Raw genomic sequence first — 24,104 nt, 5'->3', positions numbered from 1 at the left:
AGTTACTGGGTTCCTTTAGTTATAGTTATAGAGAAATATCCATTATTTGAATCACACAGTTTTGAAGTCTCTTCTTCTCATTTCTTTTCAGTAAAAAGCTAAATTCTAGTTGAATATTACGGTCAAAATAAGTCAAAACGTTGACGCAAGCCCAGTAAAATAATTCAACCCAAATCATAAAGAGTTTTTTAGTTTTGTTACTTTATTAATTCATACAGGAAAGTACTATGGCTATATGTCTGAGTCCTCTGCACTTGATGTCACAGTATGAGCAGGAGTAAGCTCAAATTCCAGCATTAACTTCCTACAGTATAGACGGTGTAGTCCCTCATTCGTCCAGGAGTGTTCTATCGTAGAAAAGGTTTCAGTTGTAGTCATCTGGACACTGTTTTCAGAATCAAGACGTTTCGGCTCCCATCCGGAAGTCATTCTCAATTGTGAAAAAATGGGACGGGAACTGGAAATTTAAGCTACTCTGTGTTACATAAGCCCTGCCCTCAGGAAGGAATCTGCCTGAGTATCTGTTAATAGCTAGTTTCACCTGAAACTGACCTAATAGTTTCCAAGATGGCCCAGTAATCAGTAATCAGGCCTATTGTTTTCTGGCTGCATCTACTTCATCACTGTTAAGTACAGTGTAATGATGTGTACATATAAATATGTCATGTAGAAACAAAAGTTCCACCACTGGACTATCATGAAAACATGGATGAATTCTGTTGAACATTATTTAGCTGATGTTCTCATCTGAACTCCTAATCCAATTATTCTGTGTGTGAGAGCTGATGTAGCTCAGTCTTGACCGCTATACCACTGGGTCAACAAAACTGAACAGCAGTCACCTGTCAGCATTAGGCAGCAACATACAGTATGTGCACGGAACAATGTGTTAAACCATTTGTCATTAGAACTTTGGTGAAAAACACAATATGACCTTATGCAAAAAAAAAATCTTTAATGGCATTTTATCTAATGTTTGATGATTGATGATGATGACAATGATTAGTTACCGTTAAATTGTTGTTAATGTTAAAATGACTTTAGTAACAGACTGAAGATGAAATTATATTTGCCCAGTAGGACTTGAACATTTCATATTCTTGTGGCTTACAGATGGGTCTTTATACCATATCTTATACCATATTTTTTCCCATCAAATTTCAGAAGCATTACCTTCAAACACTGGGAAAGTAAACCCATTCTCTTCTACTTTTGTGACATCAAAGAGAGTGATGCACTTCACTCCTGGGGACCCTATACCCATTAGCTGGCATACCTAACACATTTTTTTCCTTCATTCTTTTTCTTTTTTTTGTTCCAAATTCTGACCTTTTGTCCAGGTGCAATTTTCAGCCAAGTTACTACATAGAGATTTATATAAAGTTTTGAAGGCTCATAATGGAGTATTTCCACATTATGGCATTGCCAGTTTGACCTAAGGATATGAAAATGCATTCCATTACTGCAAATATGTGTTTTAGTGTGAAAAACAAAGCTTTGAGAGGAAACCCTGTGTGCTTGTTTTTCAAGTGGAGTTACTTGGTTGTGAAAAAGGTCAAAATATTTGATTCAATTATGCAGCAGTCGAATGAGTGTTTGTTTAATAAGTTCTTGTCAGGCATCATGGAGGCAAACCAGGGAGCTACTCTCTATCTCTGTCAATGAAGTTAACCCTCTCCCCTCTCTGATGTGTCTAACATCAAACAGTATGCTGTCACACACATACACTGACACACTGAAAGTGCGAGTGAAGTACAACAGCTGGTAACAGACACAGAACAGAACTGAGCTGTCACGCCTATTCTACAGAACTGACACACACGTATACACACACACACAGATATACACACAATACTGCCAAAACTTTAATACACACACACTGATGCATACACTAACAAGTGATTTTGTGTTCCTTTGCTCTGATTCTCACATGCACATGCTCACATGCGCGCGCACACACACACACACACACACACATACACTAATACATATAAGTATACCAGTCCTGATCCATGAGATGTGGGAAAGCAAGCTGATATTTTTCATGTGTGTTCCCTTCATCAGAGTTCTGCAGGACTTCTCTTGAATTCTTATCTGTAACAGATGAAGCAACAACTTCCTGGAACCCACAGGCCTTGAACCTCCTTTAAATGAGAAAGAAATGCAACCTAGGCCTTGGACATTTCTGAAAATGAATGTGTGGCCTTAAAAGTAAAAAGAACTCTTTTATTAAAGCACAGCACCAAACTACTAAAAACTCCATTTCTCCGGAGCTTCATCCACACCAAGGTTAATATGGACACAACTCAGTTATACGTGTACTGAATTCCATTTAGCTGCTTCAGTTTCAGGGTCCTGGTATTGTGCTTGCTGGATCATTGTCACCCTGTCATGGCTTACTTGGACACTTGAATACAACAGAGCTATTGACAATGTTATTATTATAACACCTGTGCTTTTCCTACTGTGGCAAGTCAAAATGTCTGGGAAGTCCAAACAACTGGGAAACTCGGGAAAGCTCCAGTATATCCAACTTGGTGCTTAATAATACTAAAGTGCTACTGAAGATCAGTAAGCAGTAATTAATTAATATAGTGCTATACTGACTGTACACAGTAACCCTCACAATTCTGCAATCATACAAGCAGTCGGTGATTTGTAAATTTTTAATGGGGGATGGCCCAATGGGAGCACCCCACGACTACACGTTGCTACTTGATCATGAAGGTACAATATACAATATAGTATAGAATTGAGTATTAATTGTATATAGTTTAGAGAATATTATAGATCCAAGACTGAGAGAAAAAGGTGTAATTACAAATTCGTCTGCTACATCAGCACCACGGACAGCGCCATGAATTCCTCAATACACAGCACAGTTCGGCTACTAATATTTCAGAGCCATGGCCGGGGCCATAGATTCTAACTTGCACAAACAGTCAGATAAAGGATCAATGAGACAGACTAGACTAACATTTTCAACTAAATAACCCCTCTGCCCCTGCACTATCTCTGCTAATAGGGGATGGAGGGGGTGGCAGGTCATCCCCCCTCAAATCGCCTAATGCATATAACTATCTGCTAATGTGAACGTTTGCATGTCTCTCCCATCCCTACCTTCTATCCCACATGACGTTAATGCTGCATTAGGCCTTAAAGGCCCTAATAACCTTTTTTCTTAATAAGATTGTTTCTATGAGTGACAGGGACTACATTTTCTGAAAAATTAGAATATTTTTGGTTATTTCATGGGAGAGATTTCTGTATTTGTGCTCTTACTGATTTAAGGCTCTGTTAGAAAAAGCTGACGTCTATCATGTACTTCTGTGCACCAATCAGAACATGGCAATATATGAATTTTAATTAAAAATTTTGTGATTATTGCTGGTTATGCTTATGTTGCCAGGTCACTCTCAAATCTGATTGAACCACACCCACACAGTCCTGATAAAGCAGACTGTGCTCTACTTATTATCACCTTTCAAGATATCTCTTGATATGGTGAACTTGTTAGCAAACAGTTGCTTATTTTCAGTTTTTAGAGCTTTACAGATGTGTTTTAGATGTAGAGCGCTGTTCAAAAATAAGAATGTCCATTGTACAAGTTTTATTTCTACACTCCTGTGTTTGTTCCTGGTTATAATGACTAAAATGTCTCCACAACAACAAAGTAAAGACAGCTGCGACTGAGGCATGATGGGAGTGATCAGTTCAAGATGGCACTGCGGGGAAGCCTATTTTTTATTCTCTTTTCATCTCTCTTTTCATCTCTAAATATAAATCTGTCTCTCCATCTATCATTCATTCACTTGCTGTCTCCTCCCCTGTCTTCCTCGACGATTCCCTCCTTCCCTTCATCCTTTCTACCATTTTCTTTCCCTCCATCAATCCCTGCGTTCTTCTGTACTTTCCCTTCCTTTACTCTCAATGTCTCTGCTACAACCTCTTCCTTCCCTCTTCCCTTTATTCCCTCTTCTCTCACTCGCCTTATCCTTCTCTTCTCTTTTCTACTTCCATCCTTTCTACCTTTTCTTTTCCACCCTCCCTTACTAGCTTCTATCTCCTTCCCTATCTCTTTCCTGTCCTCCCTGCTTTTCTCTTCATGTGTCTCTAACCTACCCCTTTCCTTCTCCCCTCCTCCTTCTGTTTTTCCTTCACTCCCTTCTTCCTCCCCTACTTACTTGTCTCTACTGTTTTACTTCTGTCCTTCTTACCTTTCCTTCTTTCCCTTCATACCCCACCAACCGCTGTCTCCTACCTTTTTAATTTCCCCCTTACCTATTTCTCTCCTTTCTTCCCTTCCTCCCTCAGTTCTTCCTTGTCTTCATTCCACTTTCATTTTCTCCATCTGTCTTTCTCTTTTGACCTCTTTACCTCCTTCCTTCCCTACTTGTTTGTTTCATCTTCTCAATTTTCATCCTTTCTTTCTTCCCTTCCACATTCATCTCCCTTCTATATCAGCTCATTTCCTAACCCATTTCCTCCCTCCTGCTTTTCCTTTATTTTTTATCTGTCTTCTTTCATTCCTTTGTTCCCCCCTTCTCTTCTTTCCCTTGTAACCTCCCTACTTCCATTCCAACTTCTGTTTTACTTCCTACTTTTCCTTTTTTCCTCTTACCACCTACTGTCTCCTTCTTCACCTATTTCCTTCCCTCACTGTTTTCCCCTTCATTCCTCCCTCTCTTCCTCCTCCCCCTATGTGCTTTTAACCTCATTTGTTCCCCTTACTCATCTCCCCAGTTTTACTTCCGTCCTTCCTACGTTTCTCAATTTCCTCCCTATGAACTGCTGTCTTTCCCCCTTATCCCCCCACACCCACCCCACCCCCTGTTGTAATTGCGTGCAGGAAGCTGCCAGATATTGTGAGGTGTAATGTGCTGTCTGATTCCTCTCTTAGTATTCTTAAATGATCGCTATTTATTTGTCAACCCAAGCGTTGAACGCTAATTAAGGAGAAATGCTTTGAACTGCTTTGTGTGTGTGTGTGTGTGTGTGTGTGTGTGTGTGTGTGTGGAGCAGTTAGAAGATGGAGGAAGTTGTCATTGGCTAGTCGATCCCTTGCTGCTTCGAGTGCCACTGCAGATGTGTCTATGTGTGTGTGTGTGTGTGTGTGTGTGTGTGTGTGTGTGTGTGTGTGTGTGTGTGTGTGTGTGTGTGTGTGTGTGTGTTTGCTGTGATCTGTCCCTGAGGTTTTTCTTGCTCTGACATCATTCTAAACACACATGCACACACACACAGCAGCTGGTGTTTCTGAGACTCCAGTGCGATGATGTGATTGGCCGTTTTCTTTGTGTATTTGGGTTGTCATGGAGGTTCTTCGACATGATTGGCTGTCTTAGTCTTTAACTTGTGTTACCCGTCTCAGGTAATCAGCTCAGTCTGTATCTTGTAATTGGTTGTTGTAACTTGATATAAATTGCTGTCTTTGTTGTACGATGTTATGCTAGTTGTCTTTGTCATTCCAGAGGGAATTAAACCTCTAACCCTGGCAGTGTTAGTGTCTTGCTCAAGGGGACTGAAAATGTAATTGTAGCATTGACATTTTTAATAATTCAGGGTTCATTGTAAAAAATGTTTGGTTTGTTTGGCTTTTTTTTTTCAGTTTTGTAGTATTAAAGTTATTGAAGTAGATGCTCAAAACTTTGTCGTGCTTTGTGTGATGTTTGTAACAGATATGTAGAGCTGAAGGATACACTAACACTCCCCCTCAGCTGTCACCATGAGGCAGTCAACCACTGACATAAAGAAAAAAAACATTTATGCATTTAATAGAGTAAATGATTAATTGATATGTTAGATGTAAGTCTGGATGTTTATAATGTCTGATGTGTGATTACACTGTTCTGGCTCTGAGAGTCCAGTTTTATTCGTTGTGTCTGCTGGTTTTACTGTTTCTGGTAGCAGCCTCAGGGCCTCACTTCCTCGGGAGTGTGTGTGCGCAGATGTGTGTACATATGTGTGTGTGTGTGTGTGTGTGTGTCAGCTGGAGCGAAGCTGGTGTACAGGTGTGCCTCTGCCTCGCCAGCACTTCCTGGTAATTAATGACTTCTTCCTGCTTCTCTCTCTCTCCCTACCCCTCTCTTTCTCTGTCTCTCATAGTTGGGATGGTGGTAATTGATGACATCTGAGCATTTGCTTTTTCAGTCACATGAGGACAGAGGGTTGAGTGGGAGAGGAAGAAATTGAGAAGAGAGAAAACAAGAGGGGGGTGGGGGTAGTAAAAAGAGAGGAAAACAGAAAACAATTGTTATATTTAATAAATGACACTTTTGTTGATTTTAAAGTTAAAATCCTGAAAGGAATAGTTCAACATTTTGGGAAATGTTTATTTGCGTTCTCTCTGAGAGTGAGATGAGAAGATACCATACACCTCTCATCTCTGTGTGTTAAGTACAAAGCTGGAAGCAGGGACAAAAAGCTAGCCTCTTATATCTTGTTTGTTTAATCCATACACAAAATGTAAAAATGACAATCTGTTGTTTTAGGGGGAGTTACGTGCTGCTCCACAGTCAACCATCCATCCTGACAACTATTTTATTCTGTTCTATTCTTATGTCTGTCTCTATTCGGGTTGCTCTTCTGTGTCTCTCTCATTTCCCAAGTCTCTCTCTTTCTCTGTCTCTACCTTTTTCTACTCAATCTTCTTTTCTTTGTTGTTCTCTCTCTTCATCTATCTCTTCTTCTCTCTCTCTTTCCTGTTGTACATTTTTTTTCCCGGTTTCTCTTTCTGCTTCTTTTCTCTCTCTCTCTCTCTATATATATATGTGTCTGTGCCTCTCTCTCTGGTAATCTATCTTAGTTAATATCGTCTCTGTGAGCAGCTGGGTACCGAAGCCCAGTCAGCTCTGTGAGAAACAGACCTCTGGTGTGTGTGTGTGTGTGTGTGTGTGTGTGTGTGTGTGTGTGTGTGTGTGTGAGAGAGAGAGAGAACGACAGAGAGAAAACAAGATAATGTAGAAAGTAAAACAGAACCAAGAGACAGAGCGAGGAGGAGTGAACCTGGTGATTATCACAGCAGTGTAAGGCTGGAATTATGCATATATGAAGATACATATAAATATCTCAGAGTTATGGGTAACTAGGTTGCAGAGGAGCTGACACATGCGCTTCCCAAATCTCAGCAACATATTGTGCAGCCCTGCATGTCAAACAAGCTCATTGGCCAAACTAATTTCCAGAGGGGGGGGGGGTTACGATTAACGTCACATCCACAAGATGTCTGTCTCCTCACTCTATCCAATGTAGTCTGATTACTTTTTATTCATGGTACAAATAATGAAAATTAAGTGTTTTTAAAGTATTTTTGATGCAAAATTTTTGACAAAAATAACTGCCTGGCAGCAGGACCGGCAGTTTTTAGCCATGCTAACGGCGTGGCTCAAGGGATGGAAATGTCTGTCAGTCGGTCGGTCCACCACTTTCGTCCAGACTGACGGTCAACAGCTATTAAATGGATTGTCATGAAATTGTGTACACGTGTTCATGATCCCCAGAGGATGAATCCTAATGACCTAGGTGATCCCCTGGCTTAGTAGCGCCGTCAGGAGGTTGACATTTTTTGTTTTTTAGTGAAATGTCTTGACAACTATTGGATGGATTACCATAAAATTGGGCACAGATATCCATGGTCCTCAGAGGAGGAATCCTAACGACTTTGGTGAGTTTTAATTTGTCAAAGTTTGGCTTATGGCCAAATACCTGCAAATGTTGGCATTCTAAGAAGCTAAATTAAGATGTGTCAAACATTGTACCTGCTGAACATCAGCATTTTAACATTGTCATTAGGAGTATGTAGTAGTGATAGCATCAAGATTTCTTGCGCTTGGTGACTGTAAATTTATAAACGAAAGCCTGTGTTGCAAAGTGAGAGTGTGGAGTTTGAAAGATGTAGGCATTTACCAGGCAGGAAAATGCGGGGCAGTTGCATTGCTTCATGGGAAATGTAGGATCCAGTGCTTCTAGAGCTTGACCCATACTAGGGACTAAGAGTCAGGATATCTCGGCCTCTGCTGCTTCAATTTTGACCACTCTGTCTTGCGCAAGTCACCCAACTTTATGGAAGTGAAAAACGAAATTGCTGGAATACCCCTTTAACAACTTGTAATCTTGGTATCCACAATAACTAAATTGTACTGAGCAAATAAAGTGTGTAATAAAGTGAAAATGACAGAGACAGCGAGACAGACAGGTAAAAAGAGTCAGACGGGTATTTTGTCTCTCCTCCAGCTCGTAGTTGCCGGGGCGACCGGCCTGGCCTGGCCTGGCTCGATGCTCAAGTAGGAGAAGAAAAAACTAAGAAAAGAACAGAAAAGAAAGAAAAGCGCCACAATCAATGAGACCTTTTTTTGTTTTAGTGGGAACCCCCTTTTACCACTCTACCACACTGAAACACACATGGACAGAGGAACAGGATGACTGAATCGATGTGTGATTGTGTGTGTGTGCCTTTGTGTCTGACTCCCTCTCCCTCTCTGTGTGTGTGACTGACTTTATATAAGACAAGAGCCCTTTTGTTTTAAGCCGGAGAAGGGCTCTGAGACCGAGGCTGGCCCTGTAATTGGCCTACTTAGGCCCTGTTTAGCATGAGAAAAGCCTTCCTTGGCCCGGCAGTGCCAAGCTAACTCTTGTTTTCAGCCACAGAGAAGACGGACGCGCTGATCAGAATTCAGATTAGCCGAAAAGCATCCATCCCCCCCCTCCAAACACACTCCTCCACCCTCTGCTTTAAATACACTGCACACTAATAACTTAACGAGAAAGCTCGGGGGGAAAAAGCTTCACTTTAACGGAGTAGTGGTGGAGTCTATTTTTTTGGGGGGGGGGGGCAGGTTCTTTTTCACCTCTTCCCTCCTCGCTAACTTTTTATGCCACTTTAAAAACAAAAAAGACCCTCTCCTCCATCCTTCTCTCTGTCTTTTATTCTTGCGTTCGCTTCTCTCCAAATCAGCCCAGATGCCACTTGTTGCTGCCGAATCATTGAACTTAATTAGCGGGACAATGTGTGAGCAGTTTGCTAAGTTTGAGCCGTAAACAGAGTCACAGTTAGAGGAGGGAAAAAGCAGCAGAGAGGAGAAGTTAGACTCTGAGCTGTGCAGCTGTGAGATGAACGTCTCCACGCTGAGCAGCATGAGGTCGCACTCATGGAGGTAAATACCATCACAACCGTGGTTTCATTTATCATTATCAGCTTGCTTTGAGGTGTCTGAGGTAGGCTTTGTTCCTGAAGTTAGATGGCTTCAAAATCAAATCCAAAGGGCATTTATTTCTTTATTAATTTGTCTTTCTGATGTTGAACTTTTACTGTCAGTAATGTACTGTATATGAGAATATCTCATGTGACATTTTGAAGCAATTTTGAGAATGAAAAGCTAAAACATCACTTTTAAAATGTATTTTTATAATCTATCTATCTATCTATCTATCTATCTATCTATCTATCTATCTATCTATCTATCTATCTATCTATCTATCTATCTATCTATCTATCTATCTATCCGTCTGTCTGTCTGTCTGTCTGTCTGTCTGTTTGTCTTTCTGTCTGCAGTGTTGCTTTTGACTACACAAAGAAACATTTGTTGGTGGAAGTTTGATTTTGATTTAAATTTTGGCAGTAAGCATGCATTTTCAAACATCGAATTGGAAATCAGATTTTTCCATTTTAATGTTGTTATACATTATTATTATTACACAAATTATTTCATTTTAATACTGGCAGATGTGGATATATATACTTTTGTTAACCTATTTAGGGCAGTAATACATGGACATATGTAATGTAACACACAGACACACATGAACTAACTATGTAATATTCTGCAAATACTGTGTTCCATCATATATGATGGATGGAAATGACGCTTGCAAGCGTTTATGTTATTGGATGACCCAAGACGGTTGTATGATTGCAGAGTTGGGCATGTTAGGGTTAAAAATACTGTGTACTGACAATATAATACTATATCCATTTAATTTGGGTTTAATTACCTTGAATGACAGATTTGTTTGCTTTTTCAGGCACTTCTGTGATATTTAGTGCCAAGTCTGATATATTGGAGCTTTCCAAATAATCTGAGTCAGCATTAACTTTATTATTGACACAAACACTATTTATGAGACAAAAACTGGTAGTTACAGTGACTGAACCTGGCATTATTCTCAACATTGCAACTACATTCAATATTCCAAACTGTCCTCAGCATCCCAGCTTCCATTCATGTTTCAGGTCGGCATACCTGAACTGTGCTATAATTTAATATCTGCAACATCCCAGTTTTGCTCAACATTCAAGCTTTCTTCAACACTCCAACATTCCTACTGTTATCAGCAGTCAATAACCTGACTGTCCTTAATATTCCGACATTAGTCAATATGTCAGATATTTTACATACTCTCTTCAACAATCTGACATTCTACAACATTACTAACATTCCAACTGTGTTCAGCATCCTGACAAGTATTCCAGATAATTCTCCCATTCGAACATTCCAGTTCGACATATCACCATATTTCAGCTCAACAATGATAGCTGTGCTGAACATTCTGATCTGCATCATTCCAGTTATCCTCAACACTCCAATTGTTATCAACATTCCAATATTCTGTTTGCTCTCAATATTCCGATTATTGTTGCATATTTCAGATACCTTCCACATTTTCTAATCAACATTCTGATGTTCTTCAACTACTACTGACAACATTCTAGCTTTCCTTAACATTGTCATTGTGTTCTAAATTCAGAATTCTGGATAATTGAATCCGTGTATGGTTCGTTCTTTGAATTTTCCGTTTCAAAATCGAATTGGAAACAAAAAAATCTGCGTTGTTTTTTGTGAAGAACGGTGCGTCCTTCCTGGTCCTTGAGTCACAAGGTTGCATGATTAATAATCTCTCTCTCTCTCTCTGTTTCTGTCTCTGTCTCGCTCGACCAGTCGATACTGGGTGGCGAGTTGGGTTTGGGGAGTCCCGGCGCGGCGTCGCCCACCAAGCCAGCCGGTCAGTACTACCAGCACTACAGCTCCAATCCACGGAGGAGAGCGCTGCCTATGGACACCATGGGTGAGACACCGCTAACATACTCACATTATACATACACTATAAACTCACACAGAGACACAGTGACTTTCCAATAAATAGTTCCGTCTGCTTTCTCTATTACAAAATGTCTAATATTGAGAGGAAGAGTTAAGTCCAGCTCTCTGGACATTTTCTGGCCTGTGAACCCATTTTTTTGTTTCCAAAATTGTCATGACATAATGTGAATTTGAATTTGGCATTTTTCTTTTTTTTCCAAGAGCATGGAGGGACAAATAATTAAATATACATTTTAAAACTACAATTTATTAAAGATATAGCAGTATACATTCATTTGCCAATTTATTAGGTACACCAAGCTAAAATAATGCAGTCTAATACAACAGTCCTGTAATAAATCCTACCTTCATGAAGGTTATAATGTTCAGTGTTTTAGAGAGTTGTTGATTCAACTTTATGGTCAGTTGATATAAATTGGGTGGACAAAATATTCAAAACATTATTCTACATACATCAATACTATTCAATAGCACCCCACAATTCAGCCTGAAATGATAACATTTATGAAGGAAGGATTTATTGCAGGGCTGTTGTAATAGACCTAATGCTCCTAATGAACTGACAATTACATAATAAAAGCACATTCATCTAAATACATTAGTTTTAGAAATCCCCATCAACATCACTGGCATATCAAGCGGCCCCACACAGGGCCCCAAGTGCGTTTGGGGTCAAAATTGAAGCATACGATACGTAATGCTAGCTTGGGCTGTGGAGGTTTTCAGGTTCTTTCACTCACTTAATAGACAAAAACTTTCCCTCCAAAAAAAAAAGGGAAAAGAAATAAATACATTTTTCAACATCAACTGCCATTTTCTTAATAATAAAAACAATAATGATACTGATGATGATCTGCCTTGTTCTGTGGTTTTTTAAGCCTCTTGTTTAATTACACAAATTCTTGGATTCAATGGAAACTACACTGGGAACAAGAGCGTGACAGTTTATTTTTCTTTTTTAGTCAAATTCTTAAAGCCTGAATAAGTTTTGAAAAGGACTTGTCACAACAGATTTTTTCTTTGAGATTGTCTAAATTTTGATGTTTTGCTGATCAGTCTGACAGTCTGAAACCAAATATATGATAGTGAAAATGAACCCAACAAAATTACATCCTGACATTCAGACCATGAGCTACAAGAACGGTGCCTGTGAAATTCAAAAGTTTTTTTTAGGTTTTAGGCCTGAATCTTTCATTTCCTCCAAGTACTGAAGTGATCAATTACAAATTTTAAAAACAACTGAAATAAATCAGAATGTCAATAAAACTAACATTTACATTTCTGTATCCAAACAGAAACCTTTTTCAGTGACCTTAGTGAATCACTTTAACGTGGACTGATCCCGGTTCACAGCCACTTTGTGTTTTTCAGAAACGTGGTTGATTTTTTTTTTTTTTCTAGAAGGCCAAGCATTGTGAGTGTGTCTCCATGTGACCATCCTGTTTGTCTGTGTGTGTGTTTAGAAAGGGGACTTAAAGAAAAGAAAAAAAACTCATTCTAAAAAGTCTTTTAGAAAGCAGGACAATTGTGGCCGCAGTGTAGCCTTGGTAGCGTCAGCCTTGAGAGGACACAAACACACATACATGACGACTCTGGGCCAATTCCCCCCCCCCAAAAAAAACACTCAATTTTTCCATCGAAGTCTCACCTTCCCAGTTGATAGACCGCTCCCTCACTCTCCTTGAGAGAAACCCTGAGAAATAATATAAACGTGTCAAAAGCTGCCCTCCTTCCTTTTATCAAACCAAAAAGAAAAAAAAAATCAACCCTGTCCTTTTTGTATTCTGTCTTCTGATTTTCTGCATCTTATTGTGTCGTGCTTGTTTGCAGCAAGCTTTCTTTGTAAATTTATCGACGGTGGCGGGGAAAGTGGCCTCGCGCTTTCCTCTTCGGGTGATCGATTGAATTCAAACAAATCAAACCAGAACCTCCTTTTAAACGAAATAAAAGCCTCTTGGCCTGTTAAACCCTCATGTATTCTTTTGTTGCTTTTTTTCTCTTTCAGAGGTTCACACAAAAAAAGTGCGGAAGGTCCCTCCCGGCTTGCCGTCCTCAGTAAGTGATAAAATGCCCTTTTTATTATTTCCGAGGTATTATTATCGTGTGTGTTGCTAAAGAAAAGGCTGCTGATGCTCCTGTATGTCTGGAATCGCTGAGCTGGTTTTGTAGCAACAAAAAAAAAAAACATGAAGTTAGAAAAGCTGCACACGTTGCCAGGTTTTGTGAATTTGTCGAGATGAAGATGATGCTGCTGTCAGAGCCGAGCTGGACACAAACAGCCGTTGGCTTTTTGTTGTCGGTTCCTGTTTTGGGGGAATCAACTGGAAGAATTCCCTGCCAGAATAAATAATCCAACATTAAAAACCTCTATTGTTCTAAATCTAAAGTAATTTAGTAGTATAAATGATATATCTTCTTTCTTCTTCTTTGAAAGCGCACAGCTAATAAAATTCACTAAAAAAAGGAAATATCACTATAAACAGAATAACATTATGACATTAACAGTCTTTGTTTGAAATGCTTAGATTCCCTTTTATTGATTAATTAATTGATTAATTTATCAGTAAGTTATCTGTGGCATTTTGGACTGAAGCTGTCCCCAGTCGATCCGCTTGGCTGCCGGTTGGAAGTTGTTGTTTTTTTTTAGCAGATTGGAAAGGACAGAAGTCCTAAAAAACATGAAGTTGTAGAAGAAGAAGAAAAACTGCAAAATTCTCCAGTTTTTTGTGAATTTTTCGAGATGGTGCTGCTGTCGGAGAGCAGCTGGACACAAACAGCTGTCAGCTTTTTGTTGTCAGTTTCTGTATTTAGGAATCAGCTGAAAGATTGTCATCCCAGAATAAATAATCCAACATTAAAAAAACAAGTTTTTTATTCATGTCCCCCTATTTAGCATTTATAAGCAGTATACATACATTTAATAAATGGTTTAAAGCACACTATAATGTAGTTGTAGTTGGAGGACTTGAGGGTTAAACTCTGCCTCAGTTTACTCAGTTAAAGGAGGAAGAAACAGGAACATCCATCCACTAAATAACAAAGCTGCTGCTGAAAGGATTAGTCAATGGACAGAAAATGAATCGCCAAACGTTTAAGTCATTTACCACACCCAACACCAAACATTTGTTTGTTACAGCGTCTCAGATGTGAGGATTTGCTGTGATTCTTTTGTTTTAATTTGTTCTAATTTCATACAACTTTAAAATGTATTGATGTCCTTAAACTTCTGTTGTTGTGTAATGGTATGTTTTTCACATGTTTTGTGTGGAAGTTGAGGTGAGTTTTTCACTTTTAACTGCAACCTCAGTTTGGTTTGGTGTTGTTTTGCTGAAATTAGTTGATCAATCAATTACTTGAATGAATATTTTGTTAATCAATTAAATCCTGTGAAAATGTCCAACCTTCCTTCTCATATGTGATCATTTGCTGTTATTCTCTGTTTCATATGACTGTGAATTGAATCTACATTTGGGTTGGCGACTGTTGATTACACAAAATAAGCAGGTAGAGGATGTCGGTATGTCCCTATAATGAAATTGATAATGAAAATAATCTGTTGTAGCTGCTGTAGTGCTCATTAGATTTATTTAAAATTTTGACTTTGCAGTGTTTTACATGTCGAGAGTTTTTTTCTGTTGCTGACCTCATTAATCGCCAGTTAACGATGGCTGAATGTACGGCGTGTCAGCTGCCTCTTTGGCTCGGCAGGAGTCCGCCTTTCTGTGGCCTCGGCCCGCTTTGTCCCTGCTTCCTCCTCTCTTTCCTCCACCTCTCTGTGTCTACATCATCCTGGGGGGGGTTGCTGCTCGTTCACCCAGTCACACACACACTCACACACTGATGGCACTACAACGCTGGGTGCTGGCCAATCATCGGGAGCAATTTGGGGTTCAGTGTCTTGCCCAAGGACACTTCGACATGTGGACAGGAAGAGGTGGGGATCACACCGCCAACCCTGTGATCAGTGGACGAAAGTGTTAAAAAAAAAAAAGAAAGAAGAAGAAGAAGCAGGGAGGAAGTGTGATTTGTTTGACAGGTTGATGTTGTTTTTCATCTTTTGTGTGTGAAGTGGAAGGATGAGATGTTTCCTGTGAGGGACAGAGACATGATGTCAAACGATAGGGACTGTTGCTTTTATTTTAATATGAATGTAGCAAGAATATAAATTCCAGAGAATGTAACTAAATACATTTATTCAATTACTGTACTGAACATTTGTAATATTCTGGTACTTGTACTTTTTGCTACATTTATCTAATGGCTGGAGTTACAGCTCACTTTACAGATTCAAATTTTTTATTCGACATGGATTAAAAAAATAAATGTTTCTGCCCGATGTCACGGTACAATTCAGGCTCTGTGTACATAATCAGCACCACTTTGTGCCAGTCATTGTCTTTCTATGACGGGAGTAAAGACACCGAACCTCGCAGCAGTGAAAGCTTTCAACCGTTCAAACGGTTTTACCTTTAACCTTGTTTGTTCAACACTGTCTTCTGTAAATTACATTTATGTATTCCCACACAGTTTTCCCAAATATGCTTTGGAGGAAACAAAGTTGCTGCCTGGATTGTGATTTTTTATTTAATTTCTTGCAATCCATAAAGTAACACAGAAGATGTAGGGAGGCGGTTGGGTTGGATGGTGGTTGTACAAAGCGCAGGACTTTTGAGAGAGACAGAGACAGGGGTTCACATCATGTGTACCATGTGTGGTTAGATTTAGGCTATTAAAACACTTTGATTAAGGTTATGGAAAGGTCATAGTCCTGGTTAAAAATTGAAAAAGTAAACGTGTCCTGTCTTGTGCTTCAAGTCAATGCCGACTTTTTCAGTATTCCAAGACCACGATCTTTCTTGAACCTTAACAAAGTGCTTTGAGTTCCTTAAACATACCCATTAAAATGTTCATCATTATATAGTTGCCAGAAACAGATATTGTTGGAAAGCTTGGTAGCTTTCCATCAAACTACTATCAAGTTCTCCAAATGAAACGACAAAACTGCCCTTTAGAACGTAACATAGAAGCATATAAACATACTTGCTGATGCAAATTAGTAGAACATAAATGTAATTTCTAGGGGACAGGGATGAAAGCGGTCTGTGATGTAACCTTACCCATGATGGACAAAAAAGGTTTTGTGCACAAACCCTTCTTTATAAGGATTATAAGGTTTATGATCATCTTTTTTCTGTGAGGAAGGATCATTTCAAGTGCCTTTTGTTGTGTTGCATTCATTGGTCACGTAAACCTACGCTACAGTGCTTCTGCACTGTACTCTGCACCCAACGTTGAGGTGAGCACACCTACTACACCATTCTACTGATCATGTGTTAAGAGCTTTAAGGTGTGTTCAGCCAGAATGTGAGGCGAATTTTAGAGGCGGCGTGTTTGCATACAAAGTCAATGGAAAAACGCTATTATACGCAAAAAAAAACCAACCCAGTGCGGTGCAAAGATGTGCCCGCCAAATTGAAAATGTTTAAACTTGAGAGGCTTTATGAATGTACTTCAGAAACATACAGAGACAAGAGGAAAACTGGAAGGAAATAACAGAAAGAACTGAAGTCTCTGGTGAGTCTTGAGATCAGTCAGAGGCTGAGCTGAACAAAAACACACAGTGAATTGAATCAGAGTCACAGAGTTGCTAGCAAGCTTACAGCTAACGTCTGTACAGTTGGTTTATTGGCTTTGTGTGACAACGTGTGGATTTTTCAGTATTTAACTAAAACCACCATCCTAACCTAATGTTTTAGTGGCCTAAGCATAACCGCAGGTGGGGCGCAAGATGTGAACCCCAGTCTCTGCTGTCGGAGTATGTCTAGTAAACCCCCAACCACCTCCTCATGACCTCTGTGCTGTACAAAAGCATCACACTCCTGTTTGACTGACTAACCAGTACGGTTGTAAAAGTCTTGTGTCGACAGTCATGTGATCCAGGTTTTGGATCTCTGTACTTGTATTGCCTTCTTGTCTGCGGCGCTCTGAGCTGTCTCCTCTGCTCTAACCCTCTCTGTTTCCACCTCTGTGATGTGAGTAATTCTGCCTGCTTCCTCCCGTTCACATCAAGAGAAAAGGAACTAGGAGAAAACCTGCTGCCTGTGAAATGGAGAGGTGGTTTGACTGCAGAAGAATAAAGTCAGAGGCTCTTACCCTGCCTGTTGACATGAGTATCAGTTTTGAGAGAGAGCAGAAACTCTACCGAGAGCTTTGGTTTAAATATGTTCCATTTTTATTTTAGATGTCTTTGATTAGCAGCAGCCCAGGTTCTATTGTGTCATGAGTCAGTTTCAGTATCGAGGCCTTGTTTGGTGCTGTGGCTTTTATTCTGAAAAAAGCGTCAGATTGCTGACAGGTGTTCATTTTCATAATCACTTCTGGTTTGGTTTAGTTTTTAATGTTTTTAGCTCTAAACTTTGCTTAGGACCAAAACACTGAAACACTTTAAGCAACACACTTTAAGAACCAGACATTATGTTGAAGGATTGACTATAAAAACAACAATCTCTGTTCTTCATGTTTTCTTTTGTATCTAGTGATTGTTGCCTGTACATCCATGATTACAGCGCAAACAGGAACAGCTAGCAGCTAATGGAATATGAGTTTCACCAACATTTAAAGAAATATAGGCTAAAAAAAGGTGTAGCTAAAAGCTAGTTAACTGATTCTATGATGACATCAAAGAGTTTCCCTTCGGGGATCAATAAAGTATTTCTGATTCTGATTCTGATATATCATAAACATGATGGAGAAGGAAACCTTGTGGCAAAAATACAAATTATATCCATCCCTAATGGAAATTAGAATATAACTATCGGAAAGAGCTTATTTTGTTGTACACTATATTTTTTTGACATTAGACTCAGAATGTTCAGAATTCTTCTATCCCTGGAACAATGACATGTCGGATTTCCCATTCATATACACATCATGTGTATTTATGGTGTGTTGCAAACCTGTGAACATAAACGCAAAACATTGAAATAATTAAATTTCACTTTTTTTTAAATAAAAAACTGTCCTAGAACATGTCTAGCACCACTCATATATGACATGCCTAGTTAAGACTTTTTTGTTATTTCAGAATGTGTCTTGTTGGTAATCAAAACTATAAAAAGGCATTGTTACTGTAGTGCCTTGCTGTAGAGATTGACCTTGTAATGCTGTCAGCTGCTTGTTTTTGACACAGATCAGTCCCATAAAGGCTCAGCATTCTGGTGTCTGGTCAGAGATTCCTGCTCCTCTCTGAAATGTTTTTTTTTTGGGGGGGATGGTCCGGCCTCCATATCTGCTGCCAACAGTGACGACGATGAGGCTGTAACGTGTTTTCATTCTTTCATTGCTCTCAGCCGCCGAGCCGAACAGAGCTGTTTATCGTCATCTTTTTTCGTCTCTTTAATGCAGATAATGCAACAACCTTTTGTTGTAAGCATTTCTTTTGTTTATTCTCAACGGTTTTATTGAGCTTGGGGTCTGTGTTTTTTGAAATAGTTTTGGGGATTTTTTCTACTTTTCTACATAATCCATTTCTACGTGTGTTAATTCTGCAGGAATTCTGCACTTGTGTAAGTTAAACATCAGTGAAGCTTATAAAAATCTTGTTTAAAGGAAATATTTAAGAAAATTAAGTTGATTTACTGAGTTATTAGATCCTAAAATAAAAAGATTTGATTGGATATCTGATATTGATCTAACTGGATACGTAACACTGTTGCAAAGTTTACAATACATTTAGATTATAGGACTAACTAACTAGGTTAGAATGCAAAATACCTATAAAATCCCTTTGCAATTTAATGTTTTGAACATGTACTTCTTTTGTACATGCCTATAATGTGCTTTTTGATAAGAGCTATAATTTCAGATTTTTTCATTTTGGTATTTTGAATGTACTCTTGAAGCACTCTTTAAATTTTTCTGTATTTTATTAATGGTTCAGTCATTTGTTGAACAGAGTGTGTTTCAATGAAGTACGATGTGTTCTGTATTTAAAAATACAGGATGTGTGAACATTTACAAGGTCAAAGGTCATCGGGACATGAGTGTTGTCTCAATACACTCTAGTATTTACATAGAGTGTGTGTTGGTGACATTACCTGAACATTTCACTGGATTTGAGCTATGGAATTCATAGATATACACGCAAAACAACTACAATAACACAAAAGGACCTGTAGTCTGTGGAGGAACTTTGATTTATGACAGAAATGTAACAAAAACCAATACAAATATATAAAGTAGAATTTTCTGATAATGTTATTTGAATGACAATGATGAACTAGATGGACACCATAGATTTACAGACGATCTAACACTCTGTGAGCTCTTACAGAGATTCTCATGTTTTTATACTGAATGTAACTGCAGACATGAAATAACATGCACACACACACACACTCTCTCTCTCTCTCTCTCTCGCTCTCTCGCTCTCTCTCTCTCTCTCTGCCCAGCCTGCACCTGCTCTGAGTGCAAACACAGCTTCACAGGGGAATGCCTGTAATGTAAGTGTGCGTGCGTGCCTGCGAGTGTGTGTGTGTGTGTTAATTCAAGCCCCCAACCCTAACCTTAAAGGATGGTTGGGATTTTTTCAAGTCTAATTTAATACAATTCTCACATGCCCTATGTACATTGACAGATGAGTTATTTGCAGCTGTAAACATTCCTCCTGCCATGCTGGCCGTGAAGAGATACCCTTGTGCTGTGACTAAACTGTAAGAAATGGCGGACAAAATCCACAGTCCTCGTTCTATTCAAAAATACATTCCAAAGTTCAGCTGAGGCTAATATGAAGCTTCAGCAGTCTGAGTTAGCCAAATTAAATGGGTATCTTCCAAAGTTAGTGTTTTTGGTACAAAAATCTCTCTTTGTGTTTCCTTGCTGATCTGCAGTTGAGGGATACATCCTTTTAATTGCATTGTTGGGACAAAAAAAATCAACAATAAACCTACACGTGACTACCAGGATGAAGATATCCACTTGATTTGGCTAAATGAGACTGGTGACGGCTCATATTAGCTTTGGCTAAACCTAAGAATGCATTTTTGCACTGAATAAAAACTGTAGATTTTCCCCCATTTCTACACATTACAGTGTAATGTCACTATTAAGGAATTGCTTAACGGCCATGGAAAGGAGGAATGATTACACCGACTCATAACTATGTCATTGTACATACTATATAGCATGTGAATATTGTATTAAGATAGAAAAATCTGAACTTGTCATTTAACCTATACTTGATTTTAAAAACCAAGTCTTTACCCTCAAACAGCCCTCTATAGAAGTGAGGACCGGACAAAATGTCCTCATTTTCCAGAAATGTCCTCACTATCGAAGGCCTAATCACTTTAACTCCGAACCACTTAATGCAATAAAACAGTTTTGGCTTTTTTTTTGCTAATAGGAGATAGGTGTAGTGTCTGGATTAAGACAGTTTCCTTAATACCTCACTGTGTTTGTGCTGTCATACTTACATGTGCTTTGTGTGATTGATTTAGTGACACTTTAGTTGTGTTAAAGCTGCAGTAATCAATTTATGGCCACTAGGGGCCAAAACAGCAACTCTATCACATTAGCTTGCTACATCAGCACATCCCTGCTACTGTACCCTGACTACTTCTTTTGTCTGTATAGCACGCCCGGTGTGTGCTATGAGCAGGGATGGATGTAACAAATTGTATTTACTTTCTTTTGTGTGTGTGTGTGTGTGTGTGTGTGTGTGTGTGCTTGTACTTTTTTGAGTATATTTTAAAATCTGTAATTTTACTTGTACTTAAGTATTTTTTTTAATCTCAGGTGTTGTACTTCGCTACATTTCAAGTCGCATCCATTACAGAGTAAAAACAAAAGTCATGTGAAAAGTCATGATAAAACATGTGAGAATGGAGCAGAAAAAAAGGAGCCAAATCAGCAGCTGCAGCAGGGAAGAAGCTGCTGGTGTGTCTGCGGCCGCTGGAGGGCAGAGCTCCATGTGCAGAGAGGTGACACTCTGTAACAGTTACATGTTCTACATGTATGTGTTCACTGGCCGAGTGTCAGGGAGTGTGAGAGATGTGGTCACTCCGGGGCTAGCAGTTAGTGAACAGTGCAAAAAATGTACAACAATGCAGTAACATGAAGGATGACGTCAGTATGGGGTATGGTTATAGTTAGCATTATTGTACCTTGGCATAGGTAAAAAAATAAAAAAATTAAAAATAAAAAAAGGTTGCATCTACTTTAATTTTATCACTGATTTAATGCATCACCTGGTGACCCAAATCAAACACACCCACATGTGCAACCAACAGGTGCATGCTGGGTCTGGCTAAAGGCTAAATGCTATAATGCTCGAGGTATCCTCCCACAGTGAGGTGGGTGAGGCCTTTCGGATGTTTTGACTACAGACCGCTCTTTCAGCTCAGAACTTTTTGAAAACTTTGAGGCGTGCAGTGGGACAGAGAGGTTGAGTGGACTACATTTTGCATTTTGAATTGATAAGAGAAGTTCAACCTACAGCAGATTGCGGAGGACTTCACTGTGCACAATGCTCACATACCGCTGTTCAGACAGGTGATAAAACAGCAAACTCACTGATGATGTAACTCTCTCCAGAGAACCTCAACAACCTCTGTGTTACCTAGCAGCATAGCGTTGTGTGTGTGTGTTTGTGTGTGTTACGTGGTGTGCAGTTCTCTTTTTGCTTTAAAGGCGCTGTATGCGACATTCACTGCCACTAAATGTCGCACTAGAGCATCAGCATCTCAGGACAAAACAAATCGGCGCTACGGCCCACCAGACTCCATTGAGAAAAACAATAATTTTACCTCGCAGATCATCGTAAAATACATTTCATTCAAACTGCACAGAAACACAATAAAACTCACCAAAACCGTCTTTGTTAGTCTTTCCACTGTTCCAACAATTACCAACTCTGGTTTGGTTGAAATAAACCTTTTATTCATCGCATTAGATGAGAAAAGAACCAGCCGTTGTATCGCTCTCCTCAAAGCCAACAGTTTCACAGGGAGGAACTCACATGCACTCACATGCACGCGTGACCGGACCAGCTACCAAAACAAAGAACAGAGAAGCTTGGATGACAACACGCGCGGAGGGAGTGTGACATCATTCTCTGCTCAGGACGCAATTACTCCACTATATCTTTACATAACAAATAGTTGTTTGCTGCTATATTAATGTTCAAAATCTTGTATACAGAACCTTTAAAGCTAGGGTAGATAACATTGGAGAAACTAGCAAGAGACTGCTAGATTTTGAAAGTATCCAACCGAAAAAAATCCCACCCCCTCCCTTCAGGCCTCCGTCCAAAGCCGCTCCCCCAAAACACATTTTCATGTGCAATGAGTGCACGGGCAGAGTGCGCGCAGGTAGGCAGGTAAGCCAGCCAATCATTTCATTCGAGCCGAATGAATGATTGGATGGGCTTATTACAGGCCCGCGACAGCCACAGATACCTTTTTTTTTTTCATTTTTCCCCCCCAGAGCATTTGATTTATTGATTGCTGTCAGTATGTACTGAGAATTTCAACAAATATAACACAAAATGCTTCTGAAATACATTACCTACCCCAGCTTTAATGTGTGTGTTTGTGGGCTGTAGCTGCTCTCTGTGTTGATGCTTTATTCCGCTGTTAAAGTGCCAGGTTATTTCATTTATGTAGCTTAATAATGCTTGTGTGCAGTGTCCATAGCTCTTTTTTTTATCATCGGCCATTTTTGTTTAATTGTCCTCTTTTCTGGTAAGGCAACACTGGGAAATACATTTGTGTAATAATCAGTCGAATGCAAAGGCTGTAAATGTCTGTCTGTAGAAAAGGGATTTATTGTTGGGTTTGGACATGCTCGGTGGTGGGTGTATACGCTGACATGTTAATGCACTTTAACTGACTTACTTTTTACCAGTAATTTTGCTTTGACTTGAGTGTCAAATGACGTGATGCTACATGACACTGTAGTGACAAAAAGTTTGAGGTTTAAATTTGAGTTTATTGGTAGTTGGTGGCTCAATATTCATTGACATTTTCATTTTTTCGAATGTGTCTTTTTTTTATGTTTTAAGAACTCTCATATAAGAAACTGAACTTGAGCTGAGCTTGATTTGACTTGCTATGTTTATACTGTTACAATCATATTAGTATTTTCTTGTTGTTTAAAATCTCTAGCGTAAGGAACATGAACACACCGATTTTTCTGCTTGCATTTCCATTGCATTTACACTTTTTCTGATGATGAATTTAGAAAAAAGTGTAATTTTAGTGTGTTCAAACCTGTTTTTGTGTTGCTGTGTTGCTGCCCTCCCTTGTGCGCCATCTTGTGAACGCACTGCATTTAAGGCAAAAGTCTTGTCTGTTTTCTTTCATCTCTGTTTCACATCCACTGCGGGCGATGGGTCTTTTTCTTTTAATTAATTCATTCCCCCCCCCCTCCTTCTCATCTCCCTGCGCTGCAAGTTTGTTATTGTTGTTTGTCAAATTTAGTTTGCTGAGTTGATGATTTACTTTGAGAAACAATTAAACGTCACTTGAGAGGAGAGCGTGGGATGTCTTTGTAATCAAAAGGAAATTAGGCATCAGTTGCTAACATTAGCAGGATGCAGAGCACCGTCTTGCTGTTGTTTTTCTTTGTTGGTGATGGGAGTATAACTGATTTTTTTTTCTTTAGATATTATTGTTTTAGTTAATTTGTTGTTCAGGCTCCTCAGAGCTTTGTTAATGCTGACTGAATAAACAACAAAACACACACATATATATATCAAGATTCTCCCCAAAAATGGCTATAATGAAACCATGAAAATGAAGCTATTAAAGGAAATAGAAATAAAATATGTGTCAGCATGAGCGTGTTTAATGTTTATTTGTAGCTCGTTTAATGCTTTGTTTCTTTTTCCTTTTTTCCAATTCTACACACACACACACACACACACACACACACACACACACTCCCTATCTCTCACGGTGACACTGGGTCCAGCCATTAAGCTGGTTTGTGATGAACTGTACCCAGGGAGGG

General features: G+C 39.2%; 1 protein-coding gene across 16 annotated transcripts in view; it reads left to right on the top strand.

Moving 5' to 3' along the window:
• Positions 1-24,104, top strand: part of LOC122866084 (transcription factor 4-like) — a 267,666-nt gene that overhangs the window by 132,458 nt on the left and 111,104 nt on the right. For 15 of the 16 annotated variants that reach the window (XM_044175260.1, XM_044175256.1, XM_044175250.1 and 12 more), the window contains 2 exons: positions 10,932-11,058; positions 13,099-13,148. In XM_044175260.1, the coding sequence (XP_044031195.1) occupies positions 10,932-11,058; positions 13,099-13,148 (177 nt within the window). Of the gene's footprint in view, positions 1-8,994; positions 9,150-10,931; positions 11,059-13,098; positions 13,149-24,104 lie in introns of those variants that run through there. The other variant, XM_044175265.1, reaches the window with a different exon arrangement.

Source organism: Siniperca chuatsi, linkage group LG18 (assembly GCF_020085105.1).
Source record: "Siniperca chuatsi isolate FFG_IHB_CAS linkage group LG18, ASM2008510v1, whole genome shotgun sequence".
Classification (NCBI taxonomy): Eukaryota; Metazoa; Chordata; class Actinopteri; order Centrarchiformes; family Sinipercidae; genus Siniperca; species Siniperca chuatsi.
The sequence above is the reverse complement of the archived record's forward strand: the minus strand, read 5'-3'. Positions and strand labels throughout refer to the sequence as shown.